Source organism: Podarcis tiliguerta (genome assembly GCF_965153285.1).
Source record: "Podarcis tiliguerta genome assembly, chromosome: 8".
In the NCBI taxonomy this organism is placed as follows: Eukaryota; Metazoa; Chordata; class Lepidosauria; order Squamata; family Lacertidae; genus Podarcis; species Podarcis tiliguerta.
Genome location: NC_139541.1, coordinates 42,336,952 through 42,360,141, shown reverse-complemented (window position 1 = coordinate 42,360,141; position 23,190 = coordinate 42,336,952). Strand labels below are relative to the sequence as shown.

Below are 23,190 nucleotides of genomic sequence, written 5' to 3'. Positions count from 1 at the left end.
AGTCGGACACGACTGAACGACTAAACAACAACAACAAAACGGTGATGATCTATCTCAGGGTAGTTGTGAGAGCAAATGAAATAAGAATTATTCACAAAGTGTTATTCCATAAGTTATCAATGTCCCAAAAAGATTTATAAAGTACAGCAATAACTTTCAAATCTAGGACCTTACTGCCATAAGGCACTTATGACACCCCCTTATTCCAAAGTCTCTTGCTTTTCACCTTTCTCAACATCTGTATATATGTCCTTCTCGCCTCTCTTAGCCCTTGTTGTGTGTCCCAGTTATCACTGTCCTCAGACACAAACTGTTTCCTGCTGATTTGATAATCTATGGTTGCAACTGGTTGGATGGATGGGTTATCTTACCAGATAGCACTTACATTGAAATACTTCTTTGGCATGTAGATCACAGCTGAATGGTGGGTGTAGCAACCCACTTTAGAAATATCTGGTCTTGCAGTGCAGGGGTGGGAACTGGATTTCTTACAGCTTGAGATCCCCCTATAAGCTGTGCCACCACATTAATGCACACCCAGTGGAAACCATACTAATAGCTGTCAGGCAAAAGTTTCCCTCAGTGTTATTTAACTCTGAGCTCAGCTACCCCAGTGTAAGTCTGAATGCAAGTTCAGCTAGGAATACGCTGGCATAGTTGGCTCACCCCAGCTCACACAGGGCTTGGCTGGACGAGCAAAAGCTTGCTGGGGCTGCAGGCCAGGACTTAAGCTGAATACTATCTCCATTCATTTCAGTCATGTGACCTGGTGCTGTGCTGTTTTTATTGTAATTATTGGTATGTTTTAAACATATTTTATATTATATATTTTTAATTCTATCAGTGTTTTGTTGTATTTTAATGATTGATTTTTCTATGTTTCTAGTGGTTCTTGTTTTACCTGTAAGCCACCTTGAGCCCTTTCAGAGGAAAGGAAATAATGTAAAATAAACAAATAAGCAATAACTATCCAGGATGGGGCACACTGACTAACTCAAGCAATTGATTAGATAACCCTTTCATTGAGAAAAGAAGCACTTCATATTATTTGTCTATTCAGCCACATTATATGTGTGTGTTTTAACATGCTGTGTTAGGTTCCAAAAAAGGAACTCAGTATATTGGTTGTCAGTTTATTTATGGCCCCAATTCAAGGTGCATTAGTGTTTAAATCACTGTATGACTTGGGCCCCAAATATCTGAAAGAACACATCCTCAGTTGGTAGAACATGAAAGTCTTAATCTTAGGGTTGTGGGTTCGAGTTCCACATTGGGCAAAAGATTCATGAATTGCAGGGATTGGACTAAATGACCCTTGTGGACCTGTCTTTATGAGTGGTGGACTTCTGTTGCCAAATGGTTGCCAACAAGCTAGAGGTTGATTCTGCTTGTCATTCTGCCTGCCTGTCTCCACCTATTGCTGATCTCCCTGCCTTCCTTACTAGTCCCAAAGACCAGTAGCTACCGCTGAAGGCAGAGGGACATGCAGGAATCCTGGTGGCCACAACCCAGGCATGCATATATACCAGAGTTGTTCTGTGCTGCTTAATCTGCATTCCCTAAGAATTAAACTTTCAAGTGCATTTTCTGTTTCCTCCGCCCTCCTGTTCCTACATCCTGAGTCTATCTGCAGTGTTACAGAACAAGCCCCTGAGGAGCTGGAAGTAGTATCACTGACGGAAACTGCTATTGCTGGCTCTGCTTCCTCTGCTCAGCCCAGCCCTAAGCTCTGGACCTGTGCACTGCAGCTGAATCTATGGGCATGTCTGCAGAGGAGGACGATTCCACCAGATCCAAAGGTAACGGGAAATGCAGCTACAGGATCCCAGTGACCGTACCATTCAGTGGGGTGGGGTGAGGCATATGGGGTTCTTCCTAGATGGGCTTTGGGTAAAGCAAGTCTCCTAGCTGTGTTGATTTCTCTCTCTCTCCCTACTTGAGAAAGAACTCCCTGTTCTTGCAATTGATGAGGGGGGAAAATACTGTACCTGACATCTCGGCACACGTACAATGAATGAGGTTATGATTTTAAAGTGCTTTCCTTAAGGAGGAAGGTGCCAGACAATTTTAGCTTAACCATCAGTATATGGGTTCCAGGCAACTTCCACTTTAAGAAAAGCACTTAAACTTTATCCACCTGGGCTGTGAGATGTCACAGATACTTTTCCCTAGATAATATTGCATTCTTGGGGTCATGCAGGAAGGGAGAGGTCTTAGAGAGATACTTACATGTCATAGTAACTGTCCTTTTTGGAAATAAATGGGCTAGAAAAATCAGAGCCAGAGATTGGTTTGTCTGTCCACTGTCTGTCCTCACTGGGAGCAATACCATAGATGCTTTAAAACCTTACTGTGTGGTGCTCTGATAGAGGACACTTTTAAATAAAGGACTGGCCCCTGGCAGCCCTTCAAGTAGAGAAGTGTGCTCTGAAAGCAGGACACACGGCCACTCTAGTGTATGCCGCTATGTCGGGTGCTGTCAGTCTAGAGTCTAGAGTCAATGTGGAGCAGTGGTTAGAGTGTCAGAGTAGGCTCTGGGGGGCCAGGGTTCAAATCCCACTCAGCCATGATGTTTACTGGGTAACCTTGGACCAATCACTGGCTCTCAGCCTAACCTACTTCACAGGGTTGTTGTTGGCATTACATGTGGGGCGTGGAAGAACCATATGTCAGCTTGAGCTCCTTGGAGAAAAAGGTGGGATATAAAAGAAATAAATAAAGTAGTGCAGGATTAGACAACATGGTGCCTCTAGATGTTGCTGGACTCTAACTCCCATCAGCCACAAGCCAGCTGGGCAATAGTCAAGGATAATAGGAGTTGTAGTCCAACAATATCTGGAGGGGACACAGTGGGCTACTTCTGGTCTGTAGGCCTCTTATCACAAGGTGAAGCCTGGTGTTACAACACCTTCATGCTTTGGATGGGGAGGAGTGGCAATGTTGGGTTTCTTTATATCAGCCTTCCAGACGTTTTGGATTGCAACTCCCAGTGGACCCACCCAGCACAACTAATGGGCAGTGTATTTCAAAACATCTGGAGGGCATCATATTGGGGAAGATTGATCCTACATGGTACAGATTTGCCCAGTCATTTGAATTCACCCTTTATTTATTTCTTTAATGAGTTTCAAACCACTTCCAAACTAAAGTTTACAAAGCAGTGTACAACAAAAATATGTGGTACCTCGGTTTAAGAACAGCCCTGTTTATGAACTATTTGGTTTACGAACTCCACAAAACTGGAAGTAGTGTCCCAGTTTGCGAACTTTACCTCAGTCTAGGAACGGAAGCCAAATGGTAGAAGGGCACCGGCGGCAGGAGGCCTCATTAGGGAAAGCGCTTCAGTTTAAGAACGGGCTTCTGGAATGGATTAAGTTCATAAACCGAGGTACCACTGTATGTAACATTTAAAAAAGCAAATCTTGAAAGTCTTAAATTACAAGATGCCATTAAAAAATGGCTGAGTCACTCCTGAGTATAAAACGGCTGAGTCACTTCTCAGGGTAAGTCCTCTTTGAAAGCTTTCAATAGCTGCCTAAAAGCCCAAGTGCTTGTCTAATTTCGCCAGGGAGCAGATTCCATAGAGCTGAAGCCACAACAACACTTAAGACCTGGGTTTTAGTTGACCTCATGCATACATCTGCAGCATGCAGAACTCTTAACAATGCCCCCCCCCCTCCAAGGAACACAATTGCAGTGGAGGCTGGTCCATCAGGGCAAATGGGGCACTGCCCCACCAAGTTAAATCTCCCCGCAGCCACTTGCCAACTCCTTACTAATAACCAGTTCAAGGGGTGGCCCTGGCTATTGGAACTCTGGGAATTGCAGGACTGTGAGGGCAATAGAGCATTCCTAACAACTCTCAGCACCCTTAGCAAACTACAGTTCCCAGAATTCTTTGGGGGAAGCTGTGGCTGTTTATGGTGCAATAATCCATTTGCCTTTGCGAAATTTCCTATCTTCCAGCCTCCACTGCAAAGTTGCTGGTCAGGTAACCTGACCCCAAGTTGTACAGGGCTTTGAATGCTAAAAGCAAAAGCTTGAACTAACTCTGGTAGCATGCTAGCAGCCTCATAATTGCCCTTATGCCTATTATAAATAGAACAGCTATTCTTTATTTATAATAGGCTATTCCTTCCAGTAGCACCTTAGAGACCAACTAAGTTTGTTATTGGTGTGAGCTTTCGTGTGCATGCACACTTCTTCAGATACAGTAGAGGGAATTAGTTATCAGACTCCATACGCCCTTCTAACGCCCCCTCTCCCGCCTTGTCTCTTGTCTCTGAAGCCAGAGGTCTGACAATAGAAGTGTGCCTCCTTTTCCCAGGTCATTGTGTCTCCAAGCCCCAGAAGCTTCCCCTCCACCGATATTCCACCTCTCCCCCTAGGCTATCCAGATCGTGGGTAGGCGGTCACATCCTGTTTCCTTCCTGCATTCCAGGGGAGCAGCTGGGGATGGAAGAGCAATTCCTGTCTTGCAAAGACTCGCAGCTGTATGTGTGGATTTCCTTCTTCTCCCTCTTCCTTCTCTGTTTTAGACCAGGAATGGCCAGAAGTGGAGAAGGCTGAAAAATTAGCCAGAGGAGCTGCCTTAAAATGGGCATCTGGGGTCTTTTACCGACCTGACAAATTAGAGGGCCTTGAGGAGTATCGGATCCGAGAGATACAACGCAACAGTTCCATCCAATCCCGCATAAAGGTTGGTAGTTGCAGCGCTGGAACCAGTGCTGGCCAGTGCCCATTGGGATTGGGAGGGCGGAAGTCAGGGAACCCAACATGAAGTGCAGCCAAATGCCAATGACAAGCAGACACAACTGATTCTAGCTTTGTCACCATCCTCCTCCTTGTTGAGTTCTGCAGTGGCCACACTGAGTAAGGAAGAGGAAGGCGACAGGCAATGCCGCCTCCTGAACCCATTGTAAGTATGGAGGCAGGCAGTTGGGGGGTGGGTGACAGCAGACTGAGGCTGGTGGGGCAGTGCCCCACTCGCCCTAATGTACCAGCCTCCACTGACAGTTCCCTGAACACCTGGGTTGGCTCTTCCAGCTTTTGGCTGGCCATTGGATGGGTTCACCAGAAGGGTCATGTGACCAAAGGCAGCTGCACCTTCTCCCTACTCCTATCACTTGCGGCGTGCTCAAAGCGGGCAAGGGCTGTTGTAGTTTGTAAAAAAGAGAACCAGCAGGATCAGGGAGTTTCAGGGCTTGATGCTGAGTTATGGGCCTTGGCAAGTGCCCATCAGTAGCAATCCCAGATGCCAGGCCTTGGCTATGCCTAGATTTATTTATAAACCACCCAGTAACCAAGGTTCTAGGGACGTGGGTGGTGCTGTGGTCTAAACCACTGAGCCTCCTGGGCTTGCCGATCGTAAGGTCTGCGGTTTGAATTCCCACGATAGGGTGAGTTCCTGTTGCTCTGTCCCAGGATAAAACTAGATTAACACTAGCAGCCTTGAATAACCTTGGCAAAAAAGGATTTAAATCCAAAATCACCCAACACCAATGCCAGTGGGGTCCCAAAGGTCCAAGTGGAGAGGTGTGTCTTTATGACAGCTGATATACTGATGATGCTTGGCACACCTACAGAGGCAGGTGATACCACATCCAGGACACCACAACAGAAAACTGGGTCACTGTCTGTTGGGCATTGCCCAAAACCTCGGTTGTCAGGTTGGCATATACTAGGAGAGCCACTCTTTCAAGTATTAATGCAGCTTGATCCTGAAATCTCACTGGTTTAAGCAGCCTTGATTATGAATTTAATAGAACAAGGGTTTGGAGATCCAGATATGAGCTTTTCACACTGGAAGCTGCATTATACTGAGTCAGAGCTAGCTAGCACAGTATTGTCTACACTGCCTGGCAGCGGCTCTCCAGGTTTCAAGCAGGGGTCCATCCCAGCCTTAGTTGGAGATGCTGGGGATTGAATTTAGGACTCTCAGCATGGAAAGCAGATGTTTTATCACTGAGCCACGGCCCTTTGTCCTGCCTGTGAAGTCTCTGTGTCCTCTTTGCCACTTGATTCTCTCTGTCCCTAGTCAACTGTGCAGTCCTACCTAGAGGGTGTGAGCACAGGCCTGGAGCAGTTGCACTCAGCCACTGCAGATGTTCAACACGTGCGGCAAGCATTGAGAAACATATGCCAGTCCTTGGCATCCAGCACCGACTCTTTTCAGAGCCTGCAGAGACTACGGGAGGTGGCAGTGGAACATGCCCAGCTGGGTTCAGTTGCCCAGACATTGCCCCAACTTTTCTCAGGTGAGCTTCAGTTTGTAATATGTGTTATTTATTATTATATCCACTTGTTACATCTGTGCCTCACTCTTCACCAAATGGTCCCAGAGTGGGTTACAAAAACCACACAATTAGAATGAGTGCAATGAACAACTAAAATTATGAAATTAAACTGCAAAACAATCATGTCAGAATAACAAAACACCAGCACAGAGCACTCAGCCAAGGGCTTGGGTAAAGAGGCTATTCATAACCTCAAATATCTAAATGCCATTGCATCCAGAAAACTGCATGCATGCAATTCCAAAACACATGGGATGACCTTCTATATATCTGCAAGCAACGCACCTACCTTTCAGCTGAGACATTTCCCTCTCTGGCTTGATCATCTTGCGGCAGATAATCTTGTAGAGGAGCTGCATACTTTGTACAGCACCCCTTTCCCCCTCATCTACCCAGCCCTTGGACAGAGGGTTCCAAACCACTGCTCTAACCACACTGGATATCATTCCTCTTTCTTCCCCAGGTTATGCTTTTGAAGCCTTTTCTCCCTTTCTTCTTTCCTACACAGTACACAAACTCCTTTCCGAGACCTTTGACCTCCTGCAGAATCACCACCTGCTGGAAGCCCATGCAGGACTCATGGAGCTAGAGAGTTTACGGGACAGCATCCTGTTCCAGCTGCATCACCACAACCTGCTCAGCTCCTCGCACCTGGCCAGTGTGGAGTCCTACTTCAGGGGCCTCCTGGAACTGAACGATGCCCTTGCCCAGCACCTGTGGCACGTTGTGGCCCACAGCACAAGACTGGTGTCTGAGGACCCCTCCCTCTTTGTGTCCACACTACGCATTATTGAGCGTGAGGAGAGCATTGATGCTGCCTTGCTGCTGAGAACTCAGCTTCCTTCTGGCTTCCTCCCGCCAGGGCGCCCCAAGTGCTGGAGGCAGAAGTTCTTCCAGGTTATACAGGACACCATAGTTGCTTCCCACTTCCAGGCCATGCCAAGCAATGCCCAAGGACAGCACCTTGCTCAGCATTTGGCGTCCTTGCAGAACAGCATCCTGGCTGAACTGTGTGTTGTGAAAGACCTGATGGCCCAGTGCTGCCCGCCTCACTACAATATCGTCGCAGCCTTTGCTGCCATGTATCATCAAAGCCTTGCCAAACACCTGCATCACATCCTCACTCGGGAGCTGGAGAAGCAGGAGGTCTTTACTCTTCTCCAGTGGGCACTCCACGTCTACCCAAGGTCAGTGCTCCTAATGGCAGGTGTTGGGGTTCATGGGGGAAGTGAGGTGTCATTAATTTTTTTAGAAAAAGAAGTGCTGGGGCTTACATTTGCTTATCGCCCATAACTCTGACTTGGAATCCCAAACACCATCCATCTGAAGCACTCGTGGGCCACTTTAACAGTCATGGCTCCCCCCAAAGAATTCTGGGAACTGTCGTTTGTGAAAGGTCTACTTCAGTGGTGGCTAAACCTGGCCCCCCAGCTGTTTTTGGACTACAACTCCCATCATCCCTAGCTAACAGGACCAGTGGTCAGGGATGATTGGAATTGTAGTCCCAAAACAGCTGGAGGGCCAAGTTTGGCCACCACTGGTCTACTGAGAACTCTCACCACTCTTGACGAAGCAGAGTTCCCAGGATGCTTTGGGGAAGCTGTGACTGTTAAAGTGGTAGGATAATGCTTTAAACAGGTGGGTGTTTATCCAGTCATGTTCTCTGTTGTACCAGCAGGCAACCGTCGGGTGGCATTTGCAAAGAAGCAGATTTGGCAATGGGCTGCATTTCCCCATACAAGAATACTAGAAATATGCACATATAATCCTGCTTCAGGTGTACTGAACAGCCTGAAAGTGGAAAGTTGAACTTAGGTACCTTTCGCTCCTGACCCTTCTTGTGTTCCACAGCTCAGAAATGATGACCCACCCAAGCCTTCTACCTGAAGTGGACATCACAGTCTTGGGTCCTCTGCTTCCTGTGGATACAGTAGACTACTTGGAGGAGACCTATGTAGGGAAAGTACAGGTGAGTCGTGAAGACTATGGGGAACAAAATGACTGTGGATATTGAAGCACTAATATACAGTATATAGATTTGCTGGTTGGCCTAGAAACCTGGGTGATGGAGAGTGTTAATATGAAGTTCTCCAAATATTCAGGCAGAGATCTTTTCTTACCAGTGAATGTGGAAATATTCCATCTGAAAGTCTAGAGAGCTGCTGTGGGCTGGATGGACCACTACTGAGCTAGAGGAACCAGTTGTCTAACTCAGTATCCAGCATATTCCTGTGAATAAGGGACAAGTGGGATATTACTGGATGCCATGCTATGCTATACACAAAGTTGTGTAAAGCGTCCTTGTTGTCTCCTCTTTCTGAAGAAAAGCACATTCAGGAGACGCCCATTTTGAACAGGTAGGGGGTAGATGAGGCAGTGGTGCTTCACCCTTTTCCCACCACCCATTTTCCTGGTCCAGATTGTCTCCCCAACTGATATGGCCCTACTCAGGGTTCCTAACTCAGGCAACCACGCACATGGGACTCTGAGGGTCAAGAGGGCGATTTGGAGCAGATGGGGAAATGGCTGGTGAAGAAAGGGCTAAGCATTCCTCCTCTGTCTGCTACTTCTCTGTTCAAAATAGGTCTCTACCCCAAACTGCTTTTATTCTGAATAAGTAGCCTTCAGCCAAAACGTGTTACTTCTGTGCAGTTTGCCTCTTAAGCCCCTCTAGTCTCTGGAGTTTTCATCGGGCACTTCCAGATCACCTGTTTATTGAGCATTCATCCTGATTTGTTTGCTGGGGAGGTTTGAAGGTGTTGGCTATTTAACGAACATTCATCCTGATTTGGGAGACAGGTTTGCTGCATGAGATCGAATCCCACCCAAAAATAGCACAGAAAGTGCTACCTTTCAGGGAAACAGGTTTGTTGTGCAAGTCCTTCTAATCAACTATAATTGAGCAAACCTGAATCTGCTGGCCTGTGGCTGAATTCCACCTGAAAATAGTGACAGTCTGGAAGCATCCATTGTTTCACAGCAGTGGAGAGAAATAGGGATAAAAATGGGAGGTGGCAGGTTTTCAGGAAGACCAGAGGTGGAGGTCGGACACATACTGCAGGTCATATCCACACAGAGCTATACTTCCCAGCACCCTTAACAAACTGTAGCTCTCTGGATTCTTCGAGGGAAGCAAGCAATGTGCATTAAATGTACTGTGAATGTGTGGTGTGGATCTGAGCCGTATGTACTGTATATCAGCTGCCCCACTAAAGAGATGTTTCTCATCCGCAGGAGAAAGGAGCTAGGCAAATGAATATGAACACTGCTGGGGTTGTGAGTGGCTTGTGTGCAGTGGAGGGTCCCTGGTCTTCACTTAAAAAGAGAATAGTTACTCAGGTCTGAGAGCCAAATTTGTCCACCCCACCCCACCCAGGCCTCTCTATCTGGCCCTGGGAACTTTCCCCAGGCTATACCCATGAGTGCTTTTTCTTGGCTGGAATGTGTCTGGATGGAAGATAGAGAGCTTCATGTGGAGAAATTAGCCCATATGCAAAGGTGACATTCACATTTGTTGCTCCGCCTGCTTTTGTCTCCAGCCACGCCCACTATAGGCACTTGGCCCTCGGAAGGTTGTCAAGACAAAAATGTGGGCCTCGGGGTGAATAAGGTTCCTCAACCTCTGTTGCCATAAACCATCTCCGCTTGTTCTTCTAGGCCAGCTTTGCTCAGTGGATGCAGAAGACGCTGGAGATGGAGTTTAAAGAGTGGTTCAGTGAAGAGGAGCCCGAATCAGACTATCAAGGCTGCTTCCAGACCAGCCTTCCCATGATTGTCATGAAGGTCAGAGAAGAAAGACAATGCACTGCAGGGAAGCCTACCTGATTCCTGTACAGCGTGTCCTATTGGCTGCGGAAGCAAAGCCATGTGTTTGATCCCCACTCATCCAATCGCCTTCCTCTCTTTCTTTGCCTGCCCCAGATGCTGGATGAAAATATCCGAGTGGCATCCCTCATCTCAGATACTCTGCAGCAGAAGTTGTGCAGCATGGCCCTGGAGGAGCTTGAGGTCTTTCTGGGCAGGTCAGTTCTCTCTCCATGCTGCTGATGCAAAGTAGGGACTGAGAGGCAAGAAAAGGATGCTCATCACAGCACAGCTCAGTAGGGAAAACATCATGACTCACCTGCTTTGCATGCCAAAGGTCCCAAGTAGGGCATCTGCAGGGAGGACTGGGAGAGACTGCTGTCTTAAACCCTTGAGAATTGCTGCCCATCAGTGATGACAATACATTGATGGACCAATGATCTGACTCAGTATAAGGTAGCTTCCCATGTCCCTAACATTAATTCACCTGCAATAGGACCTTCAGACCCAGCCCAATGAGACATCTTGGGTTCTTACTTGAGTTTGGTTATCATTCCTGCTAAGGATCCCTGCTCCTTTCCCCTTTCTTTGACTGGAGGGCTGTGGAGGCTCATTTCCCTAATCCTGCTCCAACTGAGGCTCCTTTTTCCTTACAGAAAACCTTTAGTGGGCTTGAAATGAGGTATGTTATTTCTGCGCCACAAGAACACCCCTGAGGGATCAGACCAAAGGCCTGCCTAGTCCAGCATCTTGCTTCCCATACATAGCTCTGTGGAGATCCTGCAAACAGGACATGAGTGCAATAGCTCTCTCTCTCCCTCTGCTCTTCCCCAGAAGAGGCATTACTTCCAGATCTGTCAGTATTATGCAAAAAAGAATTTAAGCCCATACCAGAAATGAAGGTGGATGAAAGCTCTGTGTTGACCTAGCACAACAAATCCAGTTTAAAACAAATTCCTGACTTTTTGCAGTTAGGAAAGTGATAGAGAAATGCACTAAAAAGTGTAGGATGGGCAAATATCTAATAGAAAGAGGTAAAATCAACTCGCAAGCAAAACAGGATGAATCCTCATTGTTGTATAATCACCACACAAACAAATCAGAAAAAAGCTCAGTAAAGACCAGATGTAGTCTAACCTCCTCATAAGCTCAGTAAACAAGTTGTCTGCCTCCGATCCTGGAGGCAGTATTTTACAATAGTGGTTAGTAGCCATTGTCCCTTCATGAATTTGTCTAATTCTTCTAAAGCCATCAGAGGGCGCTTCAAGATTACAAGTTCATTCATCCCAAACTGTAGTTTGTTAAAGACACATTTTCCTTACAGATCTATGATTCCTGCGAAGAGGCACTGACTGTTAAGCCATGCTGAAAATTGTAGCTCTGTGAGGGGAAAAACAGTTTCCTAACAACTCTCAGCACCCTTAACAAACTACAATTCTCAGGATTCTGTGGGAGAAACTGCTGTTAAAGTGGCAAAAGTGCTTTAAATGTATACTGAAGATGGGGCATAGGTCTGCTTATTCTTCATCATATGTGGAACTCTGCACTGTTTCACTCTCAAGACACATGGGATGGGGGGGTTGGCAAGTGGTGTGCAAGATGCCATGACAACTGCTGTGCTCTCTGCAGCCTGTATGAAGACCTGGTGGGATTTGGCAAGGAGCATCAACGAGAACCTGCAACCTCCAAGTGCTATGTGCCTTACTTGCTATCAACCCTCAACAACTGCCAGGCTCTCAGGTATTCCCAACTCCTGTGATTGATTCCTTCCACATGCCTGCTGTTTCTGGGCTTCTCTTGCTAGTAGGCTACATGCAAGCCCGCTTCCCAGCTATTCCTCTTCCCTCCACTGGCAGCACCTCCATTGCAGCCCTGTGTGAAGGCAGATCAACATCCTCAGAGGCCAGCAAGATGTCATCAACCCTTCACGTTGCCCTGGAGAAAGCCCAGAAGAAGGCATGCCAGCTGCTGCTGGAGGAGATGCTGAAAGATCTGCAGGTACCCATTGTTATTAAGAAAGCCTATGGTAGAGGTGGGGACCCGCAGCCCTAGGGGCCAAATGTGGCCCTGCAGGCCTCTCTGTCTGGCTCTTGGAACTCTCCCAAGGCCACGTCCCTTGCTGACCCTGTTTCACATCCACGCACGAGTTTTTCCCAGGCTAGAATATACCCCTGAACTTTGACAATGCTTCCTGCTTGCCTGGATGAAAGATAAGAGTGTGTTGTGTGAGATTGTGAAAACTAACCTACTGTGTGAAGGTAAAGTCAACATGCATTGCTCTGCCCACTTTTGCCTCTGGCCCTGCCCACCAGTGGCATGTGGCCCTCAAAAGCTTGCCCAGAAGGGAATGTGGCCCTCGGACTGAAAAAGGTTCCCCGCCTCTGACACATAGTAAACGGATTAAAGATTCCCACTTACAACTTCCCTAATGCCACCATGAGCACAAATAATGATGAATGCAGATTTTTAAAAAGATGTCTGGAGGGGTCCTGAGTGCCTGTGCTTGCAAGCAAGCACAAAGAAGCTTGTGGAGCCCTAGTTTGCAGCAGCCAAGCTCCTGATGAGGGTGAATTGGTGGAAGCCAGGCTAACTATCAGCTCTGCCTTCACAGCTATAGATCTTCTGCTCAAAGGAGATACACCAGAGCTTGACCCTGCAAGAGGCAACCCAAAACATACTTCCTTGAGTGGGTCTTTTAAAGGCAACGTAACATGTAGTATTTGCAGAGGAGTTCTATGCCATTTTGTAGGTTTGCCTGTATTTTTTGTTGCTGTAAGCCACTCTGGACTTCCTTCTGGAAGGTGGTGTGTGTGTGTGTGTGTGTGTGTGTGAGAGAGAGAGAGAGAGAGAGAGAGACCTTTTTAAAACAACTTGGTACGTCCCTTGTTCTGTCCCAGTCTCCGTTTGCTCAGATGCCGTCCCGTCAATGGCTGTTTGGTGAATCCCAGGTGCTGAGCAGCATATGCGAGGTGGTAGAAATGCACATGAAATTCTTCTGCAGAACTCACAGGCCAATCAGCACGGTAAGATCCCTCCATAGCTGGGGGCTGACAGCGGTGGGAAGATCTGTGCACTGCTGGTTGGCTAGCTTCAGGGAGGGTGGTCTACCATTTGAATACTGCCTCTAGATTCTAGAAGTGGGGGATCTGCAGCCTGAGGTTTACATGTGGCCTTTGGGCTTTGGCTTTCAAGTGGGTGAGGGGGGCCTGGCAAGAAAGGGGCAGGGAGCCAAGACTGATGGAATGACAGAAAGCGAGGGTAAGCTCTTTGCAGACTTAGCAGAAAGAGAAAGAAAATGGGGTGGAAGAAAGAGACGGGGGGAGAGGGGAGAGAGAGAAAGAGAGAGAATGTGTCAAAGGGAGGTCCTTCCCACTTTTTGCTCTGGCCATGCCCATTGCCAGCTTCAGCACCACCCATCACCAGCAAGATGGGGACAAACCTAGAATTAGTTATCTCTGCCTGCCATTGGCTCTGGCTCCCCCTACTGTTGACCTCCCTGCCTCCTGCCCTACTAGGCCCAGTGCAGGAAACACACACACTGCATTTCAGCCTTTTGTCTCAGTGCAGCTCCCATTAACTAGAATGACCATGGCAATTTTTTTCCCTTGATGTCCAGCACCTCCTGTCAGAGACTGAGCGCTTGGTCATGAGCCAGTACGTGAGGGCTCTCTTGCAGAAAAGGCTAGTCTGCCGGAACGCTGAGGAGAGAAGCCGGATGGCCAGGCAGATGGTGCAAGATGCCTCTCAGCTGACGGAGCTCTTTTGCAGCCTGGTGAGAGAAAGGAACAGCTAATAGCTATCATGTTTTGCCAAACACATTCCAAGGATGGGGCTGGCAGCTGTTGGTGATCACAGAGGAAAGGGAGATTGACTTTGCTCACCAAGCTGAATACAGAGTTGTGTGCGTGGCCAGCAAAGATCAAATATGCATCCAATAGGGATAAATAGATCATTCTATTTCCAGATCGTGTCAGTTTTGCATAAACTTTCATAAGTTAGTTATTTCCTATTTCCACATCCACCAGCTATTTGTTTCGTTTTAAACTGGGGGGAATTCACATTTTTTATATGCAGTTTAACCCGAAGTACACATTTTTGCATATTTCTGAGCCATGAACTATATTGCAAAATTTTAAGATATTCAACAACTGAAGGATAACTGCATTCTAGTTCCTGTATTAGTCTGGGAAGTAAGGATGGAATAAATTCACTTAAAATGTGAACTGAGCAAAATTTTCAACATCCCTAGCATCTAGTTGCACGACTTCCGGCTTCCAAAGAAACCTGTGCAGGTTTCTACTAGGGCCGAACTATTGGGAGATCAACTTTGTTGGATCGCAAGTCTGGCCGATAATACCAGCTAGAGTTGCTGCTTACTCCTGAGGTGTCTTTGCATTTCAGTACCCGCATGAAAATGTCACATCAGGCAATCCTCCTTTTGGTCAGGAGGTGGCAACCCAAGCCAGTTTGGTGCAGCAAGGTGGGTTGGGGTTGGGGAATAAACAACTGTGCAGAACACCTAGTCATGAGGCTGGCTCTGCCAACAGCTGCTGGTTGTTACCTAGTTGAACTTCGTTCAAGGATGCCGTGGAAGGTAGTCTAGCAATGACTGGGCTGCTCTCTGCTTTAATGTCTATGGTACAGCATTAGGTAGGTAGCTGTGTTGGTCTGACACAATCAGAATAAAAAAATAAAAATATTGTCTAGTAGCACCTTATAGACCAACTAAGTTTGTTCTGGTATAAGCTTTTGTGTGCATGCACACTTCTTCAGGTACAGTATGATACGGTATTCTTTTATCTATTGAACTTGTATACCATGTTATATTTATTTTTAAAAATCTCCAAGAAGTTTACCCATCTCAACAAAAATTAATGTATAAAAATGCAAAACCCACATGCAGTATAACTGCAACTGCTAACAGTAGTAATAGTCACTCGACAATCCTAACTCATCTTGCAGTCTCCACATCGGTCCATCCGTTCTGTCCTCGTGGTATGATATAGTTTGTCTCCTGCTTCCTTTCCCAGGGCCTGGAGGAGAATGAACAGACTCTCAGAGTGATTGCTGACCTGCAGGAGCTCGTCAGTCTCAAGGACCCCTCCCTGCTGAGCCTGGAAGTACTGGGATTCGTGACAAAATATCCTGATATCAGGTAGGGCACTCAAAGCAAATACACTTTCCCCTCTTCCAGCACTGCTTCCCCCAGCACTGGATTTGCATTTTGCCCCTAAACAGAAAGCACGGGAAATACAACACAGAGAATATCATTGTTCTTTTCCAGCACTGTGAGAACTGGAATTCTTTTGCTTGGAGATGCCAGGTCTTGGATCTGAGGCCTTAGGCATCCCTTCCGTTCTCCAAATTCAAGGCCAAAAACATTTTCTGGCAGTCGCCCCAGCAATGATGCAAGGGTAATATATCTCCAACCTGCAGGCTAATCTTGGCCTGCCAGGGGGTTCACGTTGGCCCACAAGGCCATTTCCACCAAAGCAATCTTCCTTCAGCACTGGCATCAGGTACCTTTCCTCCAGTGTACCTGAGAACAGCAGCCTAGCTAAGGGACTGGAGGGTGGGCCACATTGGAGAACATACAGCTCTGTTCTCCAACTCTCCACTCCATCTGCTTGTGGAGTGGCTGCCTCACTGTTTCTAAAGGTAGGGCCAGTCCTGGTTGGCAGCAGGAGGCCAGGGGAGAGGTAACACGTTTTGTGCCTGTTGTTTCACCAGCGAAGACCACGTTTCCATGCTCCTCCACTTGCGTGGCGACATCTCTAAAGAAATCCACAACAACGTGCTGGAGATCATGGTGCAGAATCCTCAAGTACTGCCTGAGAACTATCGCCCAGTTTTTAGCAACATTTTTGTTCCAGCTCCGGAGCCACCCTTCTGCCTTGGGAAGTCCAAATGTGCCTGATACATCCACAGATGCTGCTAGGCTGCTCATCTCTACAGCTGCATTGCTGACTTTGCCAGGATGGTAGCTGGTGACCTCTGGCAAGATGGAACTTTAGTGGGGATTGAGCCTGTTGATGTTGTTGTTGTGGGAGCAGGGGCAGGGCTAAATTTAGTCAGTTTTGTGTGCTCTCTCCCAGATTCACAGCCAGGCACAACCACATGCAGTCTCCTTATCATGTGTGAGGAACCTTTGGCCCTCCAGATGTTGCTGAACTACAATTTCCATCATCCCTAGCCATTGGCCATGTTTGCTATGACAGTTGGGAGTTCAGCAGCATCTGCAGGGCCAAAGGCTCTCCACACCTGCTCTATATTCTATGCAAGATTATACACAGGAATGGTTGTCTGTTACGCACCAGTTGCACTAGTTTTCTGTGGGTTGTGTGGTTTTGGGTGTTAATATATGCTCAGATCACATCCACGCCCAAACCCGCTTATGAATTCTACACAGTATATGAGTGCAACACTTGTGCAGACCAACTAGTACACTGAAGCCAGTATCTTGTAGCGTTTAGGAAAGATGAATATGATTGCCAAATGGCACCAAAGCCAGTTCCGGCCTATACTCCCAAAAGAGCACTGCTTATTGCATTGTCATTACAAATTATGCAGACAGGGTAATGTGCTATTATCCTAGAACTATGCAAATCATGGGGCACAATCATGGAGCACAAGAACAACATATTTATCAATTAATACTTAAGAATCGAATATGCTTGCTAGATAATGTTTTCTAGACAAATAGCATTCAGTTTTTCTTTTCTAAATTAAAGGCATGTAGCCCTTATGGGGAACACGGCACTTAGCGAAGACAGGCTTATCCTTTTTTTTCTTCCCAGTGCAATGGGAACCAACCACTCCAGCATATCTTGGGCCCTAAACTCCTGGCCAATCAGGAAGGGAAGAGATAAGCTGCCATCTCTTTGCATGTTAGGTTCGCTGTGGGAATTGCGGGGGGGGGGGGGAGAGATTTGAATCAGTTCACATTTAAAGGTGAATCTACCTAATTCGCCCCTTCGCTATCAATATGGGAACCAAAACACAACCATTCATCAAAATTAGCACTTCTCTGAATCTTGCACTGCATTTCTCCAGCCAAGTAATGTGTCAAAAAGGCATATACTGAGGTAAAGTGTGCATAAATAAATACATATGCTGGTGAAAATAACATACCAAAGTGCAATATATTAGCGGAAATTGCTTTGCAAAAATGTGTGTATTTGGCAAAACTTCATGCAAGAGAAATTCACACTAAAATGCTGGTGAATTTTCATGAGAACCCTTTTTATCTTTTTAAATTGCAAAACTGATATGGAAATCTGGACAGCTGAACTTAAGACTGGAATGCAAAACTGTGGAAAACCAAAATTAACAGATTCACCCATCTCTAGTCCCCTGCAAGGATAGAGATAGAGTCTTTCTTGAAATAGAAGATTGTTCTCTATAAGATAGTACACATGGTTACCCAACCCAACCTTGGTGTAAGGGCTGGTTGCATGGTGGGGTAAGTGTGGATGCAAAACAATTCATTTCAAAATCTGTTGAGTACGCATCTAGAAATCATTTCTGCTGTCCCTGCAGGGAAAAACAGAAGTTCTTTCCCCCACCACAAGCCACACATTTTCAAAACTACAACAGGAAGTGATGTTCTTTCCCCTCCCTTAACAGGTATAAAACATAAACTCGCATTTCTTTTGTCAAAAACACACTTTCTCATGGGGCCTTTTTCAAGCAAAGGGTTTCATCAGCTACCTGCTCACAACACCTGCTCTTCAGGGATTTACCACTACCAGATTCATGAGCAATAATAAGAAATAAAGGTTTGCCTCTGAGCATCTACAGAGTGCATTTCCCTTAACCCCAGCTAACCACAATTGCCTGCCATGTTCCATGTGAACGTCACAGAACAATGCCACTCCAAAAACAATAGAATGCAGCAAAATGAAAGACCCATGCTTGGTCGACCCCTTTCTCCTTTCACCACTGGTATATGACCAGTATGGTGAGGGCTCTGGAAACCAAATCCTATAAGAAATGTTTGAAGGAGATAAGTGTGTTTAGATTGGAGAATAAAAGATGACAGGGTGACATGATAGTTGTCTTCAAATTCCTGAAGGGCTGTCAAGAAGAAAATAGAGCTGATGTGTTGCTTTAAGTTATTGTCACACCATCCGTTTAAAGCTCCCATATACACACATGACTTCTCCCCCCAAAATTGGGGACCTGTAGTTTGTTAAGGGTCTCCTCACAACTCCCAGCACCCTTAAATAGTTCCCATGTGGGTGCTAAGGATTGTTAAGAGGCCCACTATTCCTGTCACAAAGCTACAATTCTCAGAGTTCCCTAAGAAAAAGTATTGTTCAACCACTGTGGAAACAGTAGCTGTGTGAGGAGAATAGGGCTCTCCTAACAACTTTCAGCAGCTTTAACAAATCACAGTTCCCAGGATTCTTTGGGGGATGACATGACTTTTAAAAAGTGGCATAATGCCACTTCAAATGTATTGCACATATGGTGCCTAAATCTGGAATTACAAATGCTACATTGCACCAGTAGTATCCTTAGCAGATTTATCATCCACAAATAACTTGGCAAAATTGGCCTTTTGTAGTCCCCCATGGAAGTGCCACATAGCACTTCAGAGAGCAGCTTAAAAAGGCTACGATCCCTTGAATGTCTGTTATAAGCACACTGATTTCTAATAAAGCCTTTGGATTCTCTTTCTAGAAAACATCGCATATTCATATTGGAGACTTTTTCAACCAGAAATGTTTCTTATGTTATGTCATTTAATAACCTGTTGTATTTTTAATAAGATTTTTTTGATCATACACAATACATAGTTTTATTTACACTGGATGGATGCAAAAGGAACAAACCCAAGTCCCAAAAGAGAAAAAAGAAAATGGTATAACTGTCTCAAGAAATGTGATTCAAATGATGTTATTTCTTCATATCCAGTGAGGATCATCTTCTTATGTTTTAATTCTTTTTCAATATATTGAAAAATATGTCTAGCTTTCAATAAGTTTACCGTTGACTTTTATCTCCTATGTTCCCTTAAAGTGAGTTAACATCTGTTTATGCATTCTTAGTATGATGTTGTTCAATTAAAAGTTCTGAGCGGATTATATAGTGCAAGGTGGCGAACAAAAAAATTGATTTAAAGCTTGGTCTCTGGCTGACAAAGCCTGCTTTTGAGAGCACCTGTCCTCTGGAACATACCTGGCAGCAGAATAAATATCAAACTCTGGCCTGGAACTTCAGAAACAATCCTGCCAAAAAGTTATTCCCCCAAATGGGCTTGGTGGCAGTTGCCCCCTCATGACAACTACTGTTTTCTTCTTCCAGGAATGTAGCACTGCCAGGCTTAAGAGAAGTTATAAGAAAGAAAAGTTTGCCTCTGAACATGCACAGAGTATACTTCACTGAATACCAAGCAACCACAAGCACTAGTTATTCCCACCTTCATTTTATATGCTGTATGCAAATGATGAGAGTTCATGCACAAGGCAATGCTGCTTCATGTTTCATCTTGGGTGACTTCATGCCTACATTCAACAGGAGTTTCCCCAGCTGGGATGTTCCACCTGCAAACATAATGCCACACAACAGAGACTGGGTCCATTTATTTTATTTCACGATATTTTAAAGGCACTTTTCTGGAGAAGCCTATTGAAAGCGGTTTATAACATTTAAAAGCCTCACAATGAGTGAACAAGAAATAGACTATCTATAAGCAAGCCTGCAAGAAGCCACCCAGAGTGACTGGGGCAACCCAGGCTGAGGGGCGGGGTATTAACAACAACATCTTAGACCAGTGCTATCTCAAAGTGGTGGTCCACAGACTGGTGCCATCCATAAGCCATTGCTAGTCCATGCTGAACTCCACCACAGCCCAGGTTGGGTGGGACACTTCAGAGATCAAATGTACTGATGCCTGGCACATTGGGTGGGCAGGAATTGCTGGATGACTACATCAGATAGTTTAATAAGTCCTACTCTCAACAATAATACATCAAACCAACGTCATACCTGTAAGGCTAATATCAAAACAAGGGCTTTTAATATCTTATATTCATATTATCTTAGATATCTTATAAAATACAGTATTATATTATACCAGGTTCCATCCCCCACCCACCTGCTCTTTTAGTAGTAGTAATAATAATCAGTGCTTTTATTTTAAAAAAATGTTTAGGGGTACTCTCATTTTCCTACTCATATTGAAATACTGCCCTTTGATGAGGCCAAACTTAGATTCACAAAATGTTTAGGGGTATGCGTACCCCTGCGTGTGTCTCCCCTGAAAAAAGCACTGGTAATAATAATAATAATAATAATAATAATAATAATAATAATAAAAAATAAATAAATAAATTTATACCCCACCCATCTGGCTGGGTTTCCCCAGACACTCTGGGTGGCTCCCAGCAGAATATTAAAAATACAATAAAACATCAAACATTAAAAACTTCCCTAAACAGGGCTGCCTTCAGATGTCTTCTAAAAGTCAGATAGTTGTTTGTTTCCTTAACATTTGATGGGAGGGCATTTCACAGGGCAGGTGCCACTACCGAGAAGGCCCTCTGCCTGGTACTCTGTAACCTCACTTATTGCAGGGAGGGAATCGCCAGAAGGCCCTCGGCGCTGGACCTCAGTGTCCAGGCTGAATGATGGGAGTGGAGATGCTCCTTCAAGTATATTGGGCCAAGGCAGTTTAGCTTCAGATATACCGTTGTCACTGGAAATGAATATCAGAACCGTTGGAAACTAGAGTCTTCCATTTTTCTGTTTAGCATTGACAAAAGGGCTGCTGCATTCACCTTCTGCCCTCGGTACCCAAGTGCCAAGCAGGATGGAGTAAAGGAAAGACACCTCAGGCCTGCTAAGGCACATTGCTCTTTACAGATGCATGTTCTGAGGAGGGCTGGAAGGGACTGGGACAAAATGAATATTTTACAGACTTTAATAAGAAGCGGGTAACAGACTGGGGGCAGGCAGGAGAGTTTATGGGCTGCAGTAGACAAGCGGAGTTTCCCACATGGGATAGTTGTGAGCAAACCAGAAATGTGGTTGCTATGGACATAGAAACTTGACAGGTCCAAGACAAGACCCCGAGGGAATCTTTCCCTGCTGCTACTACTCCTATTACCCCCAGAGCTGTTGAAATCCATGATCATGTGCTTACATGGATGAAACTCAGTTCAAACCAAGAAGATTTTGTTATGAATCTGCCCTACCTCTTGGTGGTTGTAGTGTTAGCAGATGTTTCATCAGTGTCTTCATGCAGCTTGAAAAATAACTTGGCAAAACTGGTCCCCTGTAGCTCCCCACGGAAACTCTGTGCAGCAAAGGCATACAGGATGGGGTTGACAGTGCTGCTTAAAAAGGCTACAGCCCAGTGAATGTTTGAGACAACCTTGTCGGCATGATCCAGAGTTTTTGCCACACCTGGGAAGGTGCTTTGCAGCAACAGTGCACAGACTGTGAGGAGGCTGAAGATGTGGTAAGGGAGCCAGCACACAAAGAAGCCCCCAACCACAGCAATAATCAGCTTCTTGGTCTTCATCTTCTGATGGAATTTCAGAGTCCCAACCTTCCTTGCCACGCAGGAATAGCAGATGGCAATCACAGCAAAGGGGATCACAAAGCTGAACAAAGTCTCCACCACGTTATCCACAATCTGCTGCCATTGGGCCCCATACACGTCATCTGAGCAATCTCCTTCCACATTCTGGCTCGATGTGAATATCAGAGTTGGAGATGCAAAGGCAACTGCTAACAACCAAACTGCCACTAATGTTATGTATACCACATGCGGTCTCTGCCACCTTTTGGAAGCAACTGGAAGAACCACCACAGCAAAGCGATGCAGGCTCATCAGGGTGATTAAAAAGATACTGGCGTACATAGTTAAATAGTTAAAGTACACAAGGAGCTTGCAAGAAGCCTCTCCCAAGTTCCAGCTGGTCGCAAAGTCATAAATCCAAAATGGCACTGTGAGCAATGCCATGAAGTCAGCCATGGCTAAGTTCAGGATGAGTGCAATGGTGAATGATCTCCGGGGAAACTTGGTTAGGATGATCCAGAGCACAAAGCTATTCCCAGGTATGCCAGTCAGGAAGCAAGCACTAAGAATCAGGTTTGGAAGCAAAGTGTGCTGCACCCACAAAGTGTCCATCCCTGTGTTGTTCAATCCAGTCTCTGTAGAACTATTGAGAGCCATTGTGGATCTCATTCGGGGATTAGCAGTTGCAAAGAGTGAGTGAGCACCATCTTATATAGAGGTTCACGGTAAATGCAGAGGAAATGGCCGTGGGTGATGCAGTAACACAGCTTCTCAAGAAATTCATGCAATCCATCATATCCTTCAGCTTTCACCTTCTGGCTCTATGTGAATATCAGAGTTGGAATGCAAAGACAATCACCACAAATCCTAAATTCTTATGATGTCGAACTTCACTTTCATACACAAATTCCCATGCCTATTAACCTAGTTATTTAAATAATGATTAGTTACTGCCTTTGATAGCTTTATCCTCTGCAAATCTATCTAATCTCCTTTTAAAGCCTTCCAAGCTAATGGCCATCACCACATTCAGTGGTAGTGAAGTCAGACAAAAGGGAGTACTACTTTCACACATCACATAATTAAACTCTTCCTACACAAATCCAGAGTGGAGTTTCTAAAGCGGTTGGATGGCATCTTGTATGCCTCCTTCTGGCAACTCCTGCTGCCAAGCTGATGCCAAATGTCTTGTCTTGCTTTCCTTTCCTCTATACCACATCAATGGGGTCAAGAGCAGGGTGGTTCTTGTTGTCTGGGCAGCCCAGGACCTCCATACGCACTGCCCAGGCTTTCATCCCATAGACTCCACTCCCAAAGATGCACTCCTCCATCTCTTGAAGACAAACTGGTCCTGGAAGGGATGAGTAAATATCCCGAGTTCCTATTACTTCATGCAAAGATCAGCATACTAATCATGTGTTACCAGCAAAGTTCAATTATCAATTCCTGTAAGAAAGCTTCAGACTCTGTACAATAAAATCTTATTCTAGGAGTAAACTCATGATTCAGAAGCATACAGAAAGCCAGTCAGTCATTTCTAACTTGGGCTATGTGCCTTCA

The 23,190-nt window shown here is 45.6% G+C and overlaps 2 protein-coding genes across 6 annotated transcripts; one reads left to right on the top strand and one right to left on the bottom strand.

Annotated features, from left to right (window-relative positions):
- Nucleotides 1–76: 76 nt before the first annotated feature.
- EXOC3L1 (exocyst complex component 3 like 1) lies at nucleotides 77–18,266 on the top strand. 4 transcript variants are annotated; one of them, XM_083452449.1, is made up of 13 exons: nucleotides 77–1,799; nucleotides 4,539–4,699; nucleotides 6,038–6,257; nucleotides 6,805–7,483; nucleotides 8,148–8,265; nucleotides 9,954–10,079; nucleotides 10,218–10,318; nucleotides 11,730–11,840; nucleotides 11,957–12,098; nucleotides 12,998–13,123; nucleotides 13,717–13,872; nucleotides 15,131–15,255; nucleotides 15,831–18,266. In XM_083452449.1, exons 1-13 carry the CDS (start codon nucleotides 1,757–1,759, stop codon nucleotides 16,015–16,017), a joined length of 2,295 nt encoding a protein of 764 aa, XP_083308575.1. In that variant the 5' UTR covers nucleotides 77–1,756; the 3' UTR covers nucleotides 16,018–18,266. The 4 variants fall into 4 exon arrangements, with proteins under 4 accessions (XP_083308575.1, XP_083308574.1, XP_083308572.1 ...); XM_083452448.1 differs by having other exon boundaries at nucleotides 1,371–1,799; nucleotides 4,544–4,699; XM_083452446.1 differs by having other exon boundaries at nucleotides 1,371–1,799; nucleotides 4,442–4,699.
- Nucleotides 14,962–23,190, bottom strand: LOC310683042 (leukotriene B4 receptor 1-like). 2 transcript variants are annotated; one of them, XR_014514253.1, is made up of 3 exons: nucleotides 21,302–23,190; nucleotides 19,525–19,648; nucleotides 14,962–15,133 (listed from the first exon to the last, which is right to left on the bottom strand). XR_014514253.1 is itself a non-coding variant. In XM_083452561.1 (2 exons), the coding sequence occupies exons 1-2, from the start codon at nucleotides 22,297–22,299 to the stop codon at nucleotides 19,582–19,584; spliced, it is 1,065 nt and encodes a 354-aa protein (XP_083308687.1). In that variant the 5' UTR covers nucleotides 22,300–23,190; the 3' UTR covers nucleotides 19,515–19,581. The 2 variants fall into 2 exon arrangements, 1 of the variants encoding a protein (XP_083308687.1); XM_083452561.1 differs by lacking the exon at nucleotides 14,962–15,133 and having other exon boundaries at nucleotides 19,515–19,648.